At 57.3% G+C, this 13162-nt stretch overlaps 9 protein-coding genes across 9 annotated transcripts in view; 5 read left to right on the forward strand and 4 right to left on the reverse strand.

Annotated features, from left to right (window-relative positions):
• Window positions 1–824, reverse strand: part of SDRG_02466 (hypothetical protein) — a gene marked incomplete at its 5' end in the record, with an annotated part of 1952 nt that extends 1128 nt beyond the window's left edge. Inside the window, 2 exons of the mRNA XM_008608055.1 lie at window positions 386–691; window positions 729–824. Of these exons, the coding sequence (XP_008606277.1) occupies window positions 386–691; window positions 729–824 (402 nt within the window). The remainder of the gene's footprint in view (window positions 1–385; window positions 692–728) is intronic.
• Window positions 825–1683: 859 nt separating this feature from the next.
• Window positions 1684–3269, forward strand: SDRG_02467 (hypothetical protein). Its single transcript, XM_008608056.1, has one exon. The coding sequence runs from the start codon at window positions 1690–1692 to the stop codon at window positions 3187–3189; it is 1500 nt and encodes a 499-aa protein (XP_008606278.1). The 5' UTR covers window positions 1684–1689; the 3' UTR covers window positions 3190–3269.
• A 244-nt stretch (window positions 3270–3513) lies between these two features.
• SDRG_02468 (hypothetical protein) lies at window positions 3514–3801 on the forward strand (the record flags this gene model as incomplete). The annotated part of the gene is made up of 2 exons (XM_008608057.1): window positions 3514–3731; window positions 3771–3801. 2 exons carry the CDS (start codon window positions 3514–3516, stop codon window positions 3799–3801), a joined length of 249 nt encoding a protein of 82 aa, XP_008606279.1.
• A 382-nt stretch (window positions 3802–4183) lies between these two features.
• SDRG_02469 (hypothetical protein) lies at window positions 4184–5405 on the forward strand (the record flags this gene model as incomplete). Its single annotated transcript, XM_008608058.1, has 7 exons — window positions 4184–4293; window positions 4345–4419; window positions 4467–4538; window positions 4586–4708; window positions 4733–4797; window positions 4849–4959; window positions 5000–5405. Exons 1-7 carry the CDS (start codon window positions 4252–4254, stop codon window positions 5403–5405), a joined length of 894 nt encoding a protein of 297 aa, XP_008606280.1. The 5' UTR covers window positions 4184–4251.
• Window positions 5406–5612: 207 nt separating this feature from the next.
• SDRG_02470 (hypothetical protein) lies at window positions 5613–6546 on the forward strand (the record flags this gene model as incomplete). The annotated part of the gene is made up of 2 exons (XM_008608059.1): window positions 5613–6449; window positions 6508–6546. The coding sequence occupies exons 1-2, from the start codon at window positions 5637–5639 to the stop codon at window positions 6544–6546; spliced, it is 852 nt and encodes a 283-aa protein (XP_008606281.1). The 5' UTR covers window positions 5613–5636.
• A 508-nt stretch (window positions 6547–7054) lies between these two features.
• SDRG_02471 (hypothetical protein) lies at window positions 7055–8885 on the reverse strand (the record flags this gene model as incomplete). The annotated part of the gene is made up of 7 exons (XM_008608060.1): window positions 7055–7405; window positions 7449–7560; window positions 7606–7805; window positions 7848–7973; window positions 8018–8346; window positions 8394–8513; window positions 8567–8885. The coding sequence occupies 7 exons, from the start codon at window positions 8883–8885 to the stop codon at window positions 7079–7081; spliced, it is 1533 nt and encodes a 510-aa protein (XP_008606282.1). The 3' UTR covers window positions 7055–7078.
• Window positions 8886–9190: 305 nt separating this feature from the next.
• SDRG_02472 (magnesium-dependent phosphatase-1) lies at window positions 9191–9942 on the forward strand. The gene is made up of 2 exons (XM_008608061.1): window positions 9191–9528; window positions 9575–9942. Exons 1-2 carry the CDS (start codon window positions 9220–9222, stop codon window positions 9869–9871), a joined length of 606 nt encoding a protein of 201 aa, XP_008606283.1. The 5' UTR covers window positions 9191–9219; the 3' UTR covers window positions 9872–9942.
• Window positions 9895–11176, reverse strand: SDRG_02473 (replication factor C subunit 3/5). The gene is made up of 5 exons (XM_008608062.1): window positions 11124–11176; window positions 10676–11076; window positions 10467–10626; window positions 10303–10423; window positions 9895–10254 (listed from the first exon to the last, which is right to left on the reverse strand). The coding sequence occupies exons 1-5, from the start codon at window positions 11144–11146 to the stop codon at window positions 9937–9939; spliced, it is 1023 nt and encodes a 340-aa protein (XP_008606284.1). The 5' UTR covers window positions 11147–11176; the 3' UTR covers window positions 9895–9936.
• Window positions 11177–11498: 322 nt separating this feature from the next.
• Window positions 11499–13124, reverse strand: SDRG_02474 (hypothetical protein). Its single transcript, XM_008608063.1, has 6 exons — window positions 12941–13124; window positions 12483–12896; window positions 12223–12440; window positions 12101–12173; window positions 11895–12054; window positions 11499–11832 (listed from the first exon to the last, which is right to left on the reverse strand). The coding sequence occupies exons 1-6, from the start codon at window positions 13110–13112 to the stop codon at window positions 11538–11540; spliced, it is 1332 nt and encodes a 443-aa protein (XP_008606285.1). The 5' UTR covers window positions 13113–13124; the 3' UTR covers window positions 11499–11537.
• Between the last annotated feature and the right edge of the window lie 38 nt (window positions 13125–13162).

The raw sequence follows: 13162 nt of genomic DNA on the forward strand, positions 1-13162 counted from the left end.
CTTCTTCGATGGCTCGTTCGACGAGATTCTCTGCCAGACTTTAGACAGCAGATCCTTACAAGGTTTCGTTAGTTCGTTCATTGGATCTCATGCAGCGGGTTGGAGGCAGCACAAGGACTTTTGCTAGGCTTGCACGCGGGAGAGTCTTGGTCACTGGCGCAAACCCGATCCACGAGTGCTTGGCCACTCAAGGAGCGCTAACTTATTCGCCGCCAAAAGCTCCGGTTTGACACCGAAGCCAAGGTGGAGATGCTCTGCATCGACCAGCGGTCGATCTGCGACGCCAAGGTGCTTCGCGCCCGAGGCCAGAAGGACATTGCGGCGGCCGCGGCGTCGGCCATGGCCACCAAGCTGCGCAACGACGCGATAGTGACGCTGCGCACACCTTTTGGTTGAGGTCCTTCTTCCTGCCACTTGCAAACACCTCGCGGAGGTCGTCGACTTGGTCATGGCGCACCGAGTGCACGAGGCGGATCGCCTCCTCAGTGATCTGCGAGATGAGCTCGTTGAACCCGAGGAGGTAGATAAACTTGACGGCGTCGTCCACCTGGAAGTTGATCGAGATGTCAATGTCGTTCATGACGTTGTCGGACGTCGCGCAGCGCTGGACCGGCGCCGAGTACGTTACCGCGTGGTTGGTGACGATGTGCGAGACGCGGTAGTACGACGGCCAAAACATGTTGAGACCGGGCTCGAGGATCCCCGCATGCGCATTTTTGGTAGAGCACCCACATCTTGAATGGGGCATCGAGAAGGTGCGGGTACTTGCGCACAAGCACGAGCGGGATGCTGATGTCGTTGGTCTTGGCGTGCTCGGCCTGCATGTGCTTGCGGATCGTTTTTGGACGACGATGCTGAGCTGCTTGGAGCCTTGCTTGGTGAAAGATGAAATGGGATCTCGAAGATGCCAGGACTTGTGGGCCCGTTGGGCATGGACAGAGGCAGTGCCAGTGGACATTGTAGTGACGCTGTTTTGTACTACTCTATTTTGTGTACATGTAGTTGAAGGAACGAGCGGGAATGACTCTCGCGTATGTGACCGCCTGAATCGCATTATTTTACTTGGATTTTGTATGCGAAGGAGTCCACTTGGCGATTTCTTCGACTCGTCAGCATGTCCAGCACCGTGGTGCATCGACGAATCACGAGTACTGCAAATACCCCTTCTTCCTTTCTAGACAGCATAAGACGCTGGGCTCTTGCAGTGGGACAAAGCTCTTGCGTGCATATGAGCAAGGGTCCCTTGATATGAGCTAGGGTTGTGGCTTCGTGAAGCTCTGGCAACGAACCATCCAGGAGTTTCCCGCGTGTCACACACGGAAAAGGGGCACGTTGAAATTTATATCTGGAGTCGAAGCTACTGTGCGCATCGACAAATTTTATCGACGACGGGTTCGAAGCGACGACCGGGTTCCTTGCGTATCTCTGCGGCTTTCTGAGTTTCTGAGTGACGTGTGATCTCGATCCAAGATTCTAACCGCTGATACGACAAGCGAAAACAGATGTGTTGTTGCTGGCGTATGTGTCCAACGCCGGACTCCAAAGCTCCACTGGACCCTTGCGACAACGTCGAGAACTTGGGATAGACTCACTTCAACGTCGAGAGCTCAGAGTACATGCACGACGTGGTAGCGCGTTTTGAACCTGGAGGACAAACTCCACCCTCAGTTTCCAATTTCATTTGTGAACATGACAACGTCCGAGAGCAAGGCCAAGGCCCAGACGCACCTTCTCTACGACACGATTTGGCGCGTCGACAAGGCCAACGAGCGCTTTGGCTCGTGCAAGGACGGCAAGACGATTTTGATTCTGCAGCCCGGCCGGAGCCCGATCAAGCCCTACATTCGCATCCCCGAAGGCATGTACGCGATCGTCCAGCGCTACGGCAAGGACCTCGACTACGAGCACCCAGACGGGCGTCACAGCCCGCTGTGGCCAGCGGGGTTTCACATGGCGTCCATCTTTACCAAGGTCGCGTACCTCGTCACCAAGCAAAACGTAGTCTTCAACACGCCCGTCAAAGGCTGCAAGACCGCCGATAACGTCACCGTCCACATCGACATGTGTCTCGTGTTTCGCATCATGGGCGACGAAGCCAAGGGCGAAGACCCAGCGCTCGTCAAGCGGTTCGTGTACGAGCTGGGGCCGCAGGGACTCGAAACGCAGCTGCGCAACGCCCAAGAGGAAGCCGTGCGCGCGCTTGCGCGAAGCGTCGAGCACACCGAGGTCTACTCGCTCCGCGACGGCACGGTCAAGGAACGTATGGAGAACTCGCTTCAGACGCAGCCATCGGCGCCCATTGACGACTTGCTGTTTGATGAGGAAGAGACCAAGACGACGGACGAGACTCCCGTGCTCGCAATGCCCGTCAAGTACCTCCAAGTCGAAGGCGCGTCCGACGTGCCGGCAGCCAAGGTGCTCTACAGCGTCACGGAGGACATCAAGCACAACCTCAACACGCAGTTCAACCCGTATGGCGTCGAGATCTCGTCGGTTGCGATCACCAACGTCTTTTTGCCGCCGAATTTCGAGACGCAAATGGAGGAGAAGACGACGTACCAGAGCGCGATCAAGGAGCAAACGATGAAGCAGATGAGCGACATGCAGCTGCTCCAGTACAAGGAAGAGATCGACACGACCAAGCTCTCCAAGCGCATGCGCCGCATGGAGGAGACCGAGGCGGGCAGTCGCCAGTGCGCCGAGATCCAAAAAACCATCGACGTCATTAAGGCCGACACGAAGCTTCTCGAGGCGCAGATCAAGCAGGAGCAGAGCGTCCGCTGCGCCAAGATCGTCGCCGACGCCGACCTCGCGATCGCCAAGATTGCCGCCACGACTGAGATGATCCAGACCGAGATCCAGGCTGCGTGCGATGCCGACGTGATGCAGATATACGCTGAGCGTGACGCGCTCCAGCTCAAGATGAAGGCTGACGTCGACCGACTTCGCGCACTGGGCGAGGCCCGCGTCCAGGAGATCCTCGCCGAAGCCGAGGGTGCGGCGGCGACCAAGCTCGAGCACCAGCGCGCGTTCTTGCTAAAAATGCAGCGTCTCGATGTGACAAGCGCAATGGCTGCCAACAAGGACGTTGTGATTGCTGGCGACGGCAACAAGAACCTGCTTGCCGACGTCTTTGTCGCGCACCAAAAGACCAATCTGCTCCTCAACCTCCCAGGCATCTCGGCGTAGCTGAATGATAACTCTTTTATGTTCTTTGATTGGTTGGATCGAGAGTATCGACTTGACAATATGAAGCGCCTTGATCTGCATTGCGTCAGATCTCTTTATGGAGCTTGACGATGCCAGAGCATATTTGTTAAACCGTCGACCATCTCGCACTGCGTCTTCTACTTCACAGAGTTGCTTTACCCGATTACGTAGAAGAGCCAGGTTGCAAGTTGAAATGGGCGGAAAAGCTCTCGCATCACCCTTTATCGCTTCCTGATACCCGTCGCGCTGCCTCTTTAGTTGAAGAAACGTATGTCATCCCACACGACGATATTAAGCAAGCTAATGCTTGAGAAGCTGCTGCGCAAGACGAACCGCTACCTCGCGCACTTTTCGACGCCAGAAAAACTCGCGAATCCCAAGATGCGTGCCACGCTCATTGCGCTGAAGCGTTTCCGGGATGACATTGTTTGCACGCGTCTGGCGCGCACCTTCTCGGAACGTGCGCACTACTACCGTGGCCTCGCCGATTGCATCCGCCGCCTCAAGTGGCTCTCACCTGCGTATCGATGCGCAAGACTTACGCGATAATGTAATATCAGTATTCCTGGCGTTAAGAAGGTCGGCACATAAAATGACCAAACCTGGTGCCCCACGAATGACGATTGTGCGATATCAGGGCTGAATACGAGACGTTAGCGTGGATTTTCACGTGTAGAGACGTTGTGGTAGCGAGACCGAACGAACATCTTCGCTCGCATCAGCAGCGTCTTGCCCCCTTGTCGTCGATGCTGGCGGCCTGGGTCAAAGCTTACGCCCGCGGCTGTGGACCCAAACACTATTGCAAACACACAGTTCAGGACCACTTTATCGCAGTCTGTTCGTACTTGAGATTTTGTCGACACCGCCGCCTCGCATGCCAAGCGGCAATGTCGATGCTACGAGGCCGGCCAATCCAACGCCTCAGACTCGATTTCATACAGAATCCCACACGCTGTTGAAAACACTGTTTATCGGGAAATCCTGGCGGGTCGAAAGGCCGTAGTCGATGGGAGTGGACCCATCACGACCGACTGACTGACGATGCCAAGTGCGACAACTGCGCCGATCCACGCCCAGCACCTCGTACCATTCGTTATGCCGTCGCTTTGCCTCCTATTGGCCATCACCATGTAGAGCGCCGAGAAGGACCTGCTCGTCACGCGCCTCCAGCACGAGCTCACGGCAATCAAGCAAAAGCTCGTCGAGCAGGTGAGCTCCGTTTGCACGACCACGACCTTGGAACCAGCGGCCGATAGAGCGAAGAGCTCGTCCAAGTCCGGTCGAGCAACCTCAAGCTCCAAGAAATGCTCAAGAAGAAGGAAAAGGACGTACGTGGCTCTGTCGCACCCCGCTAGCCATTGTCGCACCCTCGTAGTTGCAAAACGTGTTTGCAGTCATGCGCGAGGGCAACACCCAAGGCGCTGCCAAGCGTCGAAAAGAAATCACCGACCGCCTCGTCAATGAGCTCCAGCAAAAAGCACGAGCTCGCGCCTTCCCCGTTTGGAGTTCATAGGCTCAGTAGGCGCACAACGCTGAGGCGCTCGCACAGACCCGCAAAGTGGAGCTCGACGAGCTTAAGTACAGCTGGTATCTACCAAGTCGTTTCAGCGATAGAGGTCATGAGGTCAATGACGTTAGCAAGTCCCTCCGACTACAAGAGCTACATATGCAGGCCCAAGAGTACTATAAAGAAGTCCAGCGGCTGCGAGACGCACTTGCTGCGCAGCCAGCGACTGTGCCGTCGCCTCGGTACTCCGTTTCGCGAGGTACCATTCTCATGCCGAGGTAGGAAGGAGACGCGATTGCAAGCCAACAACGTTGAGCCCGAAACGACGTCGCCTGCACCCAAGAAGGAACCATTGCCGCTGCCGATAGCTCTGCCCAAGGTAGTCGAGAGTCCAGAGCAAATGATATTGATGGGTCTGGAGGCCGATGTCTCGGCGTCGAAATTCGTCAAGCGCAAGAAGCAAGCCATCATCGAAGCCGAGTATCGGCGGCAGTGCCGCATTGCCGAGCTCGCTGCACAGTGCGAGATGGAAGAGAACATTCCGCGACAAGCCAAAAGACTGGCCAAGCAAGCTGCAATCGAAGCAGCTGCGCGGGAGCCCCCCAAGCTGATCGAAACGCCACCAATTGAGCTCAAGCTCCAGGTGAATCCTCCCATCGTCACCATTGCGAAACCAGAGGTACCATAAGAATGCACCTTCGCAGCGCCACCGGTGTTGTAGGTCCTTCCCACCGAGCCACCGAACTGTCTTCAACCTAATGCCTGGACATGTCCTGTCTGCTTGAGCAGCACCAACCCATGGTCGACCATGTGCGGGACCTGTGGGACGGCCCGTCCATCGACCGAAGTCAACACGCCAGTGTTGTGCTCCATTTGCAGTCACCGACCGGCTACCCACTGCCGCGAGTGTGCTGCACCCATGGTCTCGACCGCGGTTGAGCCACCGTGGCTGGTGCAACCGCCGTCACCGCACATCAAGCCAGCGCAGGCGTCTCTTCTCGCGTCGTCCATTGAAGTCTCACAGCGTACGTATGACGCGTTGCTCGTCACGATCGAGAGTGCGCGGGGCTTGTACGATGCACAGTGGGTCGGGAAGCAAGACCCGTACTGCTTGGTCACATGCGGCGACATGTCGTTCCGGACTAGAACCCACGACGACGGCGGGCGAGACCCTGTGTGGCACCAAGAGCTCACGTTCCCCCCTCACTGCCTCAACGCCCCTTTGGCGATCGAGATTAAGGACGAAAACTACCTGCACCACGACGGCTACATCGGCTGCTGTGAGCTTCCACCGACCGCGTGGCAACTGGCCGATGTCGCCAACGTCTGGCTACCTGTGCAGCACCATGACGCACGCGTCGGCGAGCTCTGCGTCTCGATTCGAAAGCAGCTGGCAGCACCGACACAAGAGCCAAACGTTCAAAGCCAGAGTGTTGTCGAAGATACCGCTACCGACGACTATGCAGAAGACTCGAGTGCTGTGGTAGAGGTCGCCCGAAACGTGACGTCGTCACCGAGAGACCTCATTGCCGACTCGATGGAAAAATACATTGCTATAGTCGTCAAGGAGGAGGCGCCTCTCGAAGAGCTTGTCGACGACATGTCAGACGACAATGTGATCGCTGCGCCAGAGATGGCAGTGACGCTTGCGGACGAAGAAGACATTGTGGATGACGATGACGACGACGATGAGGCGAAGCCCGTCGACGATCATCTGGGCGATGCCAACATGGTAATGAGAGCCAATGACAGCGATAGCTCGGGTGTCGCCCCGGAGCCTCCCCTACGAGATGAGTCGACTGGTCCTGCCACTGAACCCCAAGGAATAGAGACGATCGACGCGTTACCAGCGGAAGACGAGACGTCGTTCAACATGCAAGAGGAAACGACGACGACGTTGCTCGCACAAGGAGAAGCGACAGAGGATCTCGTCTCTCCGACTGCCGCTGACAACGTGGCGGAGGCAGTCACCAACGAAGACTCGAGTAAAACCACCCCTGTCAAGGCAGCCGAAACACATGCGCAACCAGCCGCTATCATCGCGAGCCAAAGCACCGAGCACGGTGACGGTGTCGAGTTGCCAACGAGGGCAATTCCGATGCAGCTGTCAACGCCGACACTGACCACTGCAATGTCTGAGCCAGTGCCCTCCGATCCGCCAGCTGCCACGCTAGATTCAACGACACACTTCGAGTCGGTGACCACACCAGATCCTACACCCGAACCATCGACCCTACCAGAACTAGCGACCACACCAGAGTCGACGGCCACACCAGAGCCTACGTACGAGACGACAGCTGCCCTCGACGACGACACGGGCAACGCAGAAGACGGATGACGAAGAGTAAGAGCTTCTGGTTGTCAGATGGGGTCTTGGCGAGGCTTATTGGAGCTGCGCGGCGCTGCTAACGCGCCGCAGGCCGTCGGCTCGGAAGGGTTGGGCGGCTGGATGAGCACAAAAGTCGTCGGGTGGTCGGGCGGTGGCGGTGGCAAAATGGTGTCGGAAGGCGCCAGCAAAAACTCGTGGTAGAAGCGCCGAACGCGGAAGCGATACCCGAGGTGCAGACAAAGGAGCGTAAAAATACCGTGGTCCGCGATAAAGTGGGGAATTGGCATCCAATTCAGCTGATTGTTGACCCACAAGAGCGGAAAATACGTGAAAAAAACCACCGGCAGCGCATGAAACACCTACTCCCAAGTATCAATCTGTCAACTCGAAAGTCAAGGGTACCCTTAGCTTTTCCATGATGGGGGTCGTGTCCGGGTCGATATGGAGCCGCACTTGCATCTCAAAGGTCAAGTTGCGGAGGCGCTTGACGTGGCGCCGAGCGTGGCTATAGTTGCTACATTGATACGATCAAAACAAAATGCGTCCTCTGTATAACTACCTAAACATGAGGTAGCAAGCCACGCTCCACTGGATCTGTTGCAAGACGCCAGGTCCACTCGCCGTGTTCGAGTAGAGCGACGCGTTGCGGCAGATGGTCCAGAACATCACAAACGTCCAGTCGAGCGAGATCCACGTCGGGTTCTCAAGGCCATTTTGCGTCACTTGGTAGCCGTCGGCGAGCATCAAGACGAGTTGGACCTACCGTTTTCATGATACCCTAGCCCCAGAGATACATTTTACGGTGAAGCAGCGGCAGAGGAACTGCAAGAAGAGCGCGCCAACGACCGAGTAGCCAAACTGGAGAAAGATCTGAATCGGCGCCAGTGGACTGGCGAACGTCACGCACGACAGCAGCGCGTACGCAGTCTACAGACTCTAATTCAACACGCAGAAATATGAAATCTAACTACCTCCATGAGAGCGATGATGGCAAAGAGATAGTGCAGGCGAATGCACAGATACGGCTTCTTGAGCAGCGGCACGACCCAGAGCAGCGTCAGAACAATCCACAGCGCCGCGTACGCCATGTAAAAGCTCAGCAAGTCCGCAACGCTGTCGCCCAGACACCGGCCGTCACCGTCGCACATGGCGATGTCGATCTGGCCCGTGATATTGGGCGCAATCGTCGGCGACACTATGCAGTTGCTTCTCGCGTCCTCATCAGCCGCCGGCATGTCCGGGCACGCAAAGCACGTCGTATTCAGACCCGTCGCGTTCTTCATACAGGACGGCAGCCAGCCTACGAAGCTTAGATGGGCGATGCTTGATATACTGAGTATTCGATACCATGGGTGCCCCCGAGGGCTTCGCACGCGTCCAAAAAGATAAACTTGGGACCCGCGGACGCCTCCGAAACGCGGATGTGGAGGTATGTGATCGTGTGGTACTGGGTCGACGTCTGGTTATCTACGATTTTGAGATTCCATTTTGTGATTTTGAGATGTTGAGATTTGTCATACAGAGGCTCACAAAGCTCGACTGCCGTAGCGGAAACGTGCGGCACCCGGCGGCCGTGCCGAGCGTTCGGTTGACACAGTAGGTGTCGCCAAAGACCATCTCGTCGCAGAGCAAGAGGTACATCATGGTGCGGCCTTGGACGACACCGGGCGTCGCTTGAAGCGTCACATCGAGGTACACGACAGCCTCGCCGCCACGTGTAAAGTTGAAGATGTCAACCAGCGGGACGTGGTCCGAGCTCGACTGCACGACGTACGGCTGCGTGAACTCGATGCCGGTCACGAGCTTGAGCAGGACGCTTGTCAACAGCAGCAACAACATCATTTTGCCAATATGGGTACGAATTAGGAGCTAAATATGGCCTCGGCCAGCGTATTGGCGCGTAAAAATACGGGTGCGGTTTGAAAAACGAAGAGATATTTTGTTTGTGGCATATGCCGAAGATACGCCGTCGACACAGCGCACGCCAAGCGCGCGACATGGCTTTAACACTCCTGGATGCTGGATGCGACAGAGATACATATGAGGCAGCGCACGTTGGACCTGGCGCCAAAGTACGTTAATAGCTCAATGGCTCTATTGCGTGGTCCGACGTGGTGGTGTGGGTTTAAAAGTGGCATTGGTGCCGAATCCGCCCACGAAATCCAGTGCGAGGATGAGCGATGGCAGCGAGCCGGCCCGATGGGCCAAGATCCCCAAGCTCATCGTGTTTGATCTCGACTTTACGCTGTGGTACCCCGAGATGTATGAGCTTGCGGGCGCGCCCTTCCTCCGCAACAAGGCTGGCGTCGTCTCGGCCCGCGACGGCGAAGAGGTCTATCTCTTCGACGACGTCCATGCTGTCCTCGACGAAATCGCGACTGCGCCCGCGTTTGCCAGCACCGAGGTCGCTGTGGCCTCGAGCACCACGTACCCGCACTGGGCGCGCGACTGCATGGGCCTTATCCAAGTCCGAACCGACGAGGTAGCACATCTCCCATCGCCCACTTCTTGAGGCTAGCGTAAACCAGGCGAAGAAGCCCAAGGGCAAGAAGCCGACATCGCCACGCGTGCTCCACAGCTTCATCGACTACCAAGCGATTTACCCCAAGAACAAGCAAGTGCATTTCAAGCAGCTCCACGAAGAGTCGGGCGTCGCGTACGAAGACATGCTCTTCTTCGACAACGAGCATTACAACATCGTCAACGTCCAGCAGCTCGGCGTCATTTGCGCCTACTGCCCTGACGGTCTCAACCTCGCCGTATGGAAGGAGGGCATGGAGCGGTTCCAGACCAAGGCCGCGCTCGACGCTACCTCCGACTACTAGACTACATGAAGCGAAACTAAGAAAGCAAGTACAGAATGCTTTAGTAGATAGAGTACACCGCCTTCTTACGCGGCCGAGATGAGCTCACGCGCCCGCACAAAGATGGCGACAAGCGAAATGAGCTGGAGCGATTCGGACGTCCCCGAGCAGAGCCGGTGCTCGAGGTGTGCGAGCTGGTCGTAGACGTACATGCGCGCGGCCGGCGGCAGCTCGAGCTCGTTCGTGTTCTGGTAGACGTGCTGCAGAATGTCCGTGGTCGCATACCCTTTCTGGAGCTGCATCGCCATGCACTGCTTCACACTCTCCTCAAACGGCGCCGTCCAGAGCCAGTTGCAGAGCGCTGTCATGTCGGCGGGGAGCGGGTTGCCTGTGCAGAGATACACCTACACCACAATGATTTCGCAACCAATGCAAGCCCGAGACAGTCGTACGTTGGCCTCGTTCACTTCGTCATGGGCCATCGATGTGGCTTGGAGGATGTTGAGAATGCGTCGCATGTCGCCACCGCCGAGGCGCAGCACAGCTTGAAATCCGTCTTGGGTCATCGCCACACTAGCAGTGCATGAGATAAGCATGGCGACGAGGGGGACGTTACTTTTCGAGCTTGGCAATGTGCTCGACGCGGTCGCGGACTTGATGCTCCTCGAGCGGCGAGAAGCGGAAGCGCGTGCAACGAGACTGCAGCGCCGGGATGATCTTGCTCACGTAGTTGCAGATGAGGCAGAAGCGAGCGTTCTTGGTGTACTTCTCAATCACTAGAGAGGCATGAGCGAGGAGCTAGGGTCGACAAGGCGATGGGCATACCGCGACGCAGCGCAAACTGCGCGTCGTTGGTCATGGCATCGGCTTCGTCGAGGATGATGAGCTTGATGCCATCGGAGAAGAGCTTCTTCGTGCCGGCGAATTCCTTGATCTGGTCGCGCACGACGTTGATGCCACGGTCGTCGGAGGCGTTGAGCTCGAGCACCATCGACTGGTAGTTGTTGCCGTAGAGGCGACGGGCGGCGGCGAGCATCATGGACGTCTTACCCGTGCCCGGCGGCCCGTAGAAGAGCAGATGGGGCATCTTCTGCGAATCAATGAGCCGGTTGAGCGTCGCGACAATGTCGGCGTGGGCGATGAGGTCGCTCAAGGACGACGGCCGGTACTTCTCGACCCATGGCCACGATTCGGTCGAGCGGTTCTTGGACGAGATGCCCTGGAAGCTATACATTCTCACTGTGATCTTACGCGTCGGTGGTCCATGTAGTACCTGGGGTCAGCCTTGGCGTCCATCGTGTCCTCTAATCGTCGAATGGAACGGCCGCTGCCGCGAAGGCCTCTGATTGGCTGAAATCAGGATTATTGCGATACAGCATTGGTGTATTACAGGGAAAATCGACATTTTTAGCCAGTAAGCAAGCGTTAAAGGAGCTCCAGCCCTGGCCAAAACGAACCCGCTGCCCGCAGCGCACCTCCAACTCCATCCGCTCCATCAGCACCAGGGCCGACCACCACAGTGAAAGCATCCGACTAGATGCTGAGCAAGGTCCTCACCGGTAGTGCTCAAGCACCTCCAGAGGGCGTCAATGCAAGGTTGCGTGATTTTAGCTACCGTGTTCACCACCAAACACTATCCAGCAAGCACTTGTATCAAAGTATCAAGTTGGATGAAATTGATTGGAGATTACGAGCACGCTGTCAAGCCGTGGAAGGTGCCCAGAGCAAGCGCGTGATAATGCGCGCGGCGACGGGCGAGCGCTCTGAAAAAGTCGGCGGGAAGCGCTTCGTGGCGCTGGACGTCAGCAAAGCACGTTGGGTATTCGCTGACCTCTTTAAACAAGGAGGGCAGGCGAAGTGACGTCACGTTGCTCGGTACGTCAATGTACCCTTGGTAGCTATAGAGCTTTTCGTTGGTCGGGATGGGTCTTGTGTCGAGAAGCGTCGCCGCGTGCACGTAGAAGAGGCTCTTGGAGACTTGTCTACGCGCACTCAATTAGCCTCGCTCGATTCCACGGCGTTCGATGTTCGATCGCGCACGTACACAGAAGGCGCAATCCAGCGCTGGGCGACGGGGCCGCAGAAGACCGTCGGGTGCAGCTCGACGTCGCGCGGCGCATTGAGCGTGTTCGCTCCGTACGTTGCCACGTGGAACGGCTTGTGCATGAGCTCAAAGACCGCGAAGATCGCGTCGTGGGGCGTGACTACAAACACGCAAATTCAACCGCGAGGCCGCATGTTGCCACGTACGCCACGCGAACGACGGGTCGCGGTGCGCTTGGCCAATGAGGTTCTTGAGTAGCTTGGGCAAGCGGTCGCCGTACTACACATGCGTGGCTTAGTGTCCCATGCAAAGACTTCACAGGACAAACGCGGGTCTTGTGCACGACAAGGAGACTCGGGTCGACGGTCTGCAGCGCCTCAAACGACGAGCTGAGATGCTGCGTAAAAGCGTCCGAGAGCTCGAGGTTCACGGCTTCAACCGACGTGTCCAAGTGGTACAGGTCCGTGTATTTGCGCAGCAGATGCGTGTACCGGCCCCCCGCGTTCGCATCCGTCAAAAGGTTGCGCTGGCGGAAAAAGTACGACCCTAATTCTGAAATCACAATGTGTCAATCTCTGCATCTCGCACCACTGGCTTCGTAGCCGGCGTCGGTCCAGATGACGCTCGGGTTGCGCAGAAGCAGCGTGTGCGCATCGAGGATCATGACGTGGTCGAACGTCGACGTATAGAGAGCCAGCGGCTTCATCCATGCGTCGCGGGGCGTAGCAAACAGCGGCGGTCTCGGGATGCCGTGGTCCGCGGCCAATGCGCACGAGTTGACAACGCGGACGTGCGTGAACGCAGCGTGCTTGAGCACTGCCGCCAAGTCGGACGGCAGCTCGCGCTCTGTGCAGTGGTGCAGCTCGACCGGCAGCTCGGTCCCGAGGCACGCGAGCTCCGTGACGAGCGAGAGCGCGGCAGCAAAGTTGCCTTCGTGGACGCAAATGACCACGCCGCGGTTGTGCGGGTTTGCACTCGCATCCTTGCGCAGAAGCGTATCACCTAGCAGCCATGGCATGCGAGCAAGGCAACTGCAGGCCACGTACTTGGCACGTCGACGCGGTGCCACTGGAGGTTGCCAAAGGACTCGCGCATAAAGGCCATTGGCTGCGTACCGCCGTCTTTGCCCCAGTCGTACGTGATCAATACGAGGCAGAACGTCACGCACTGCAGCGCAAGGAGGCGCAGAATGCACCGGCCGCGCGTCGTCGAGGCCATCGGCAAAGATCAAATGATCCAGCATCGAAGAAAGCGCCAACATTCGAAAT

The sequence above is a fragment of the Saprolegnia diclina genome, assembly GCF_000281045.1.
Source record: "Saprolegnia diclina VS20 unplaced genomic scaffold supercont1.5, whole genome shotgun sequence".
Classification (NCBI taxonomy): domain Eukaryota; phylum Oomycota; class Saprolegniomycetes; order Saprolegniales; family Saprolegniaceae; genus Saprolegnia; species Saprolegnia diclina.

Excerpts from the sequence above, each read along its gene's own strand:
- SDRG_02467 (XM_008608056.1), top strand. The coding sequence starts at position 1,690 with ATGACAACGTCCGAGAGCAAGGCCAAGGCCCAGACGCACCTTCTCTAC.
- SDRG_02474 (XM_008608063.1), bottom strand. The coding sequence starts at position 13,112 with ATGGCCTCGACGACGCGCGGCCGGTGCATTCTGCGCCTCCTTGCGCTG. Across the intron at positions 12,174-12,222 it reads TTGTCGTGCACAAGACCCGC|TACGGCGACCGCTTGCCCAA; the intron begins GTTTGTCCTGTG and ends ACGCATGTGTAG. Across the intron at positions 11,833-11,894 it reads CGCTGGATTGCGCCTTCTGT|ACAAGTCTCCAAGAGCCTCT; the intron begins GTACGTGCGCGA and ends GAGTGCGCGTAG.
- SDRG_02472 (XM_008608061.1), top strand. The coding sequence starts at position 9,220 with ATGAGCGATGGCAGCGAGCCGGCCCGATGGGCCAAGATCCCCAAGCTC. Across the intron at positions 9,529-9,574 it reads TCCAAGTCCGAACCGACGAG|GCGAAGAAGCCCAAGGGCAA; the intron begins GTAGCACATCTC and ends AGCGTAAACCAG.
- SDRG_02473 (XM_008608062.1), bottom strand. The coding sequence starts at position 11,146 with ATGGACGCCAAGGCTGACCCCAG. Across the intron at positions 10,627-10,675 it reads GCAGTTTGCGCTGCGTCGCG|TGATTGAGAAGTACACCAAG; the intron begins GTATGCCCATCG and ends ATGCCTCTCTAG. Across the intron at positions 10,255-10,302 it reads ACGAAGTGAACGAGGCCAAC|GTGTATCTCTGCACAGGCAA; the intron begins GTACGACTGTCT and ends ATTGTGGTGTAG.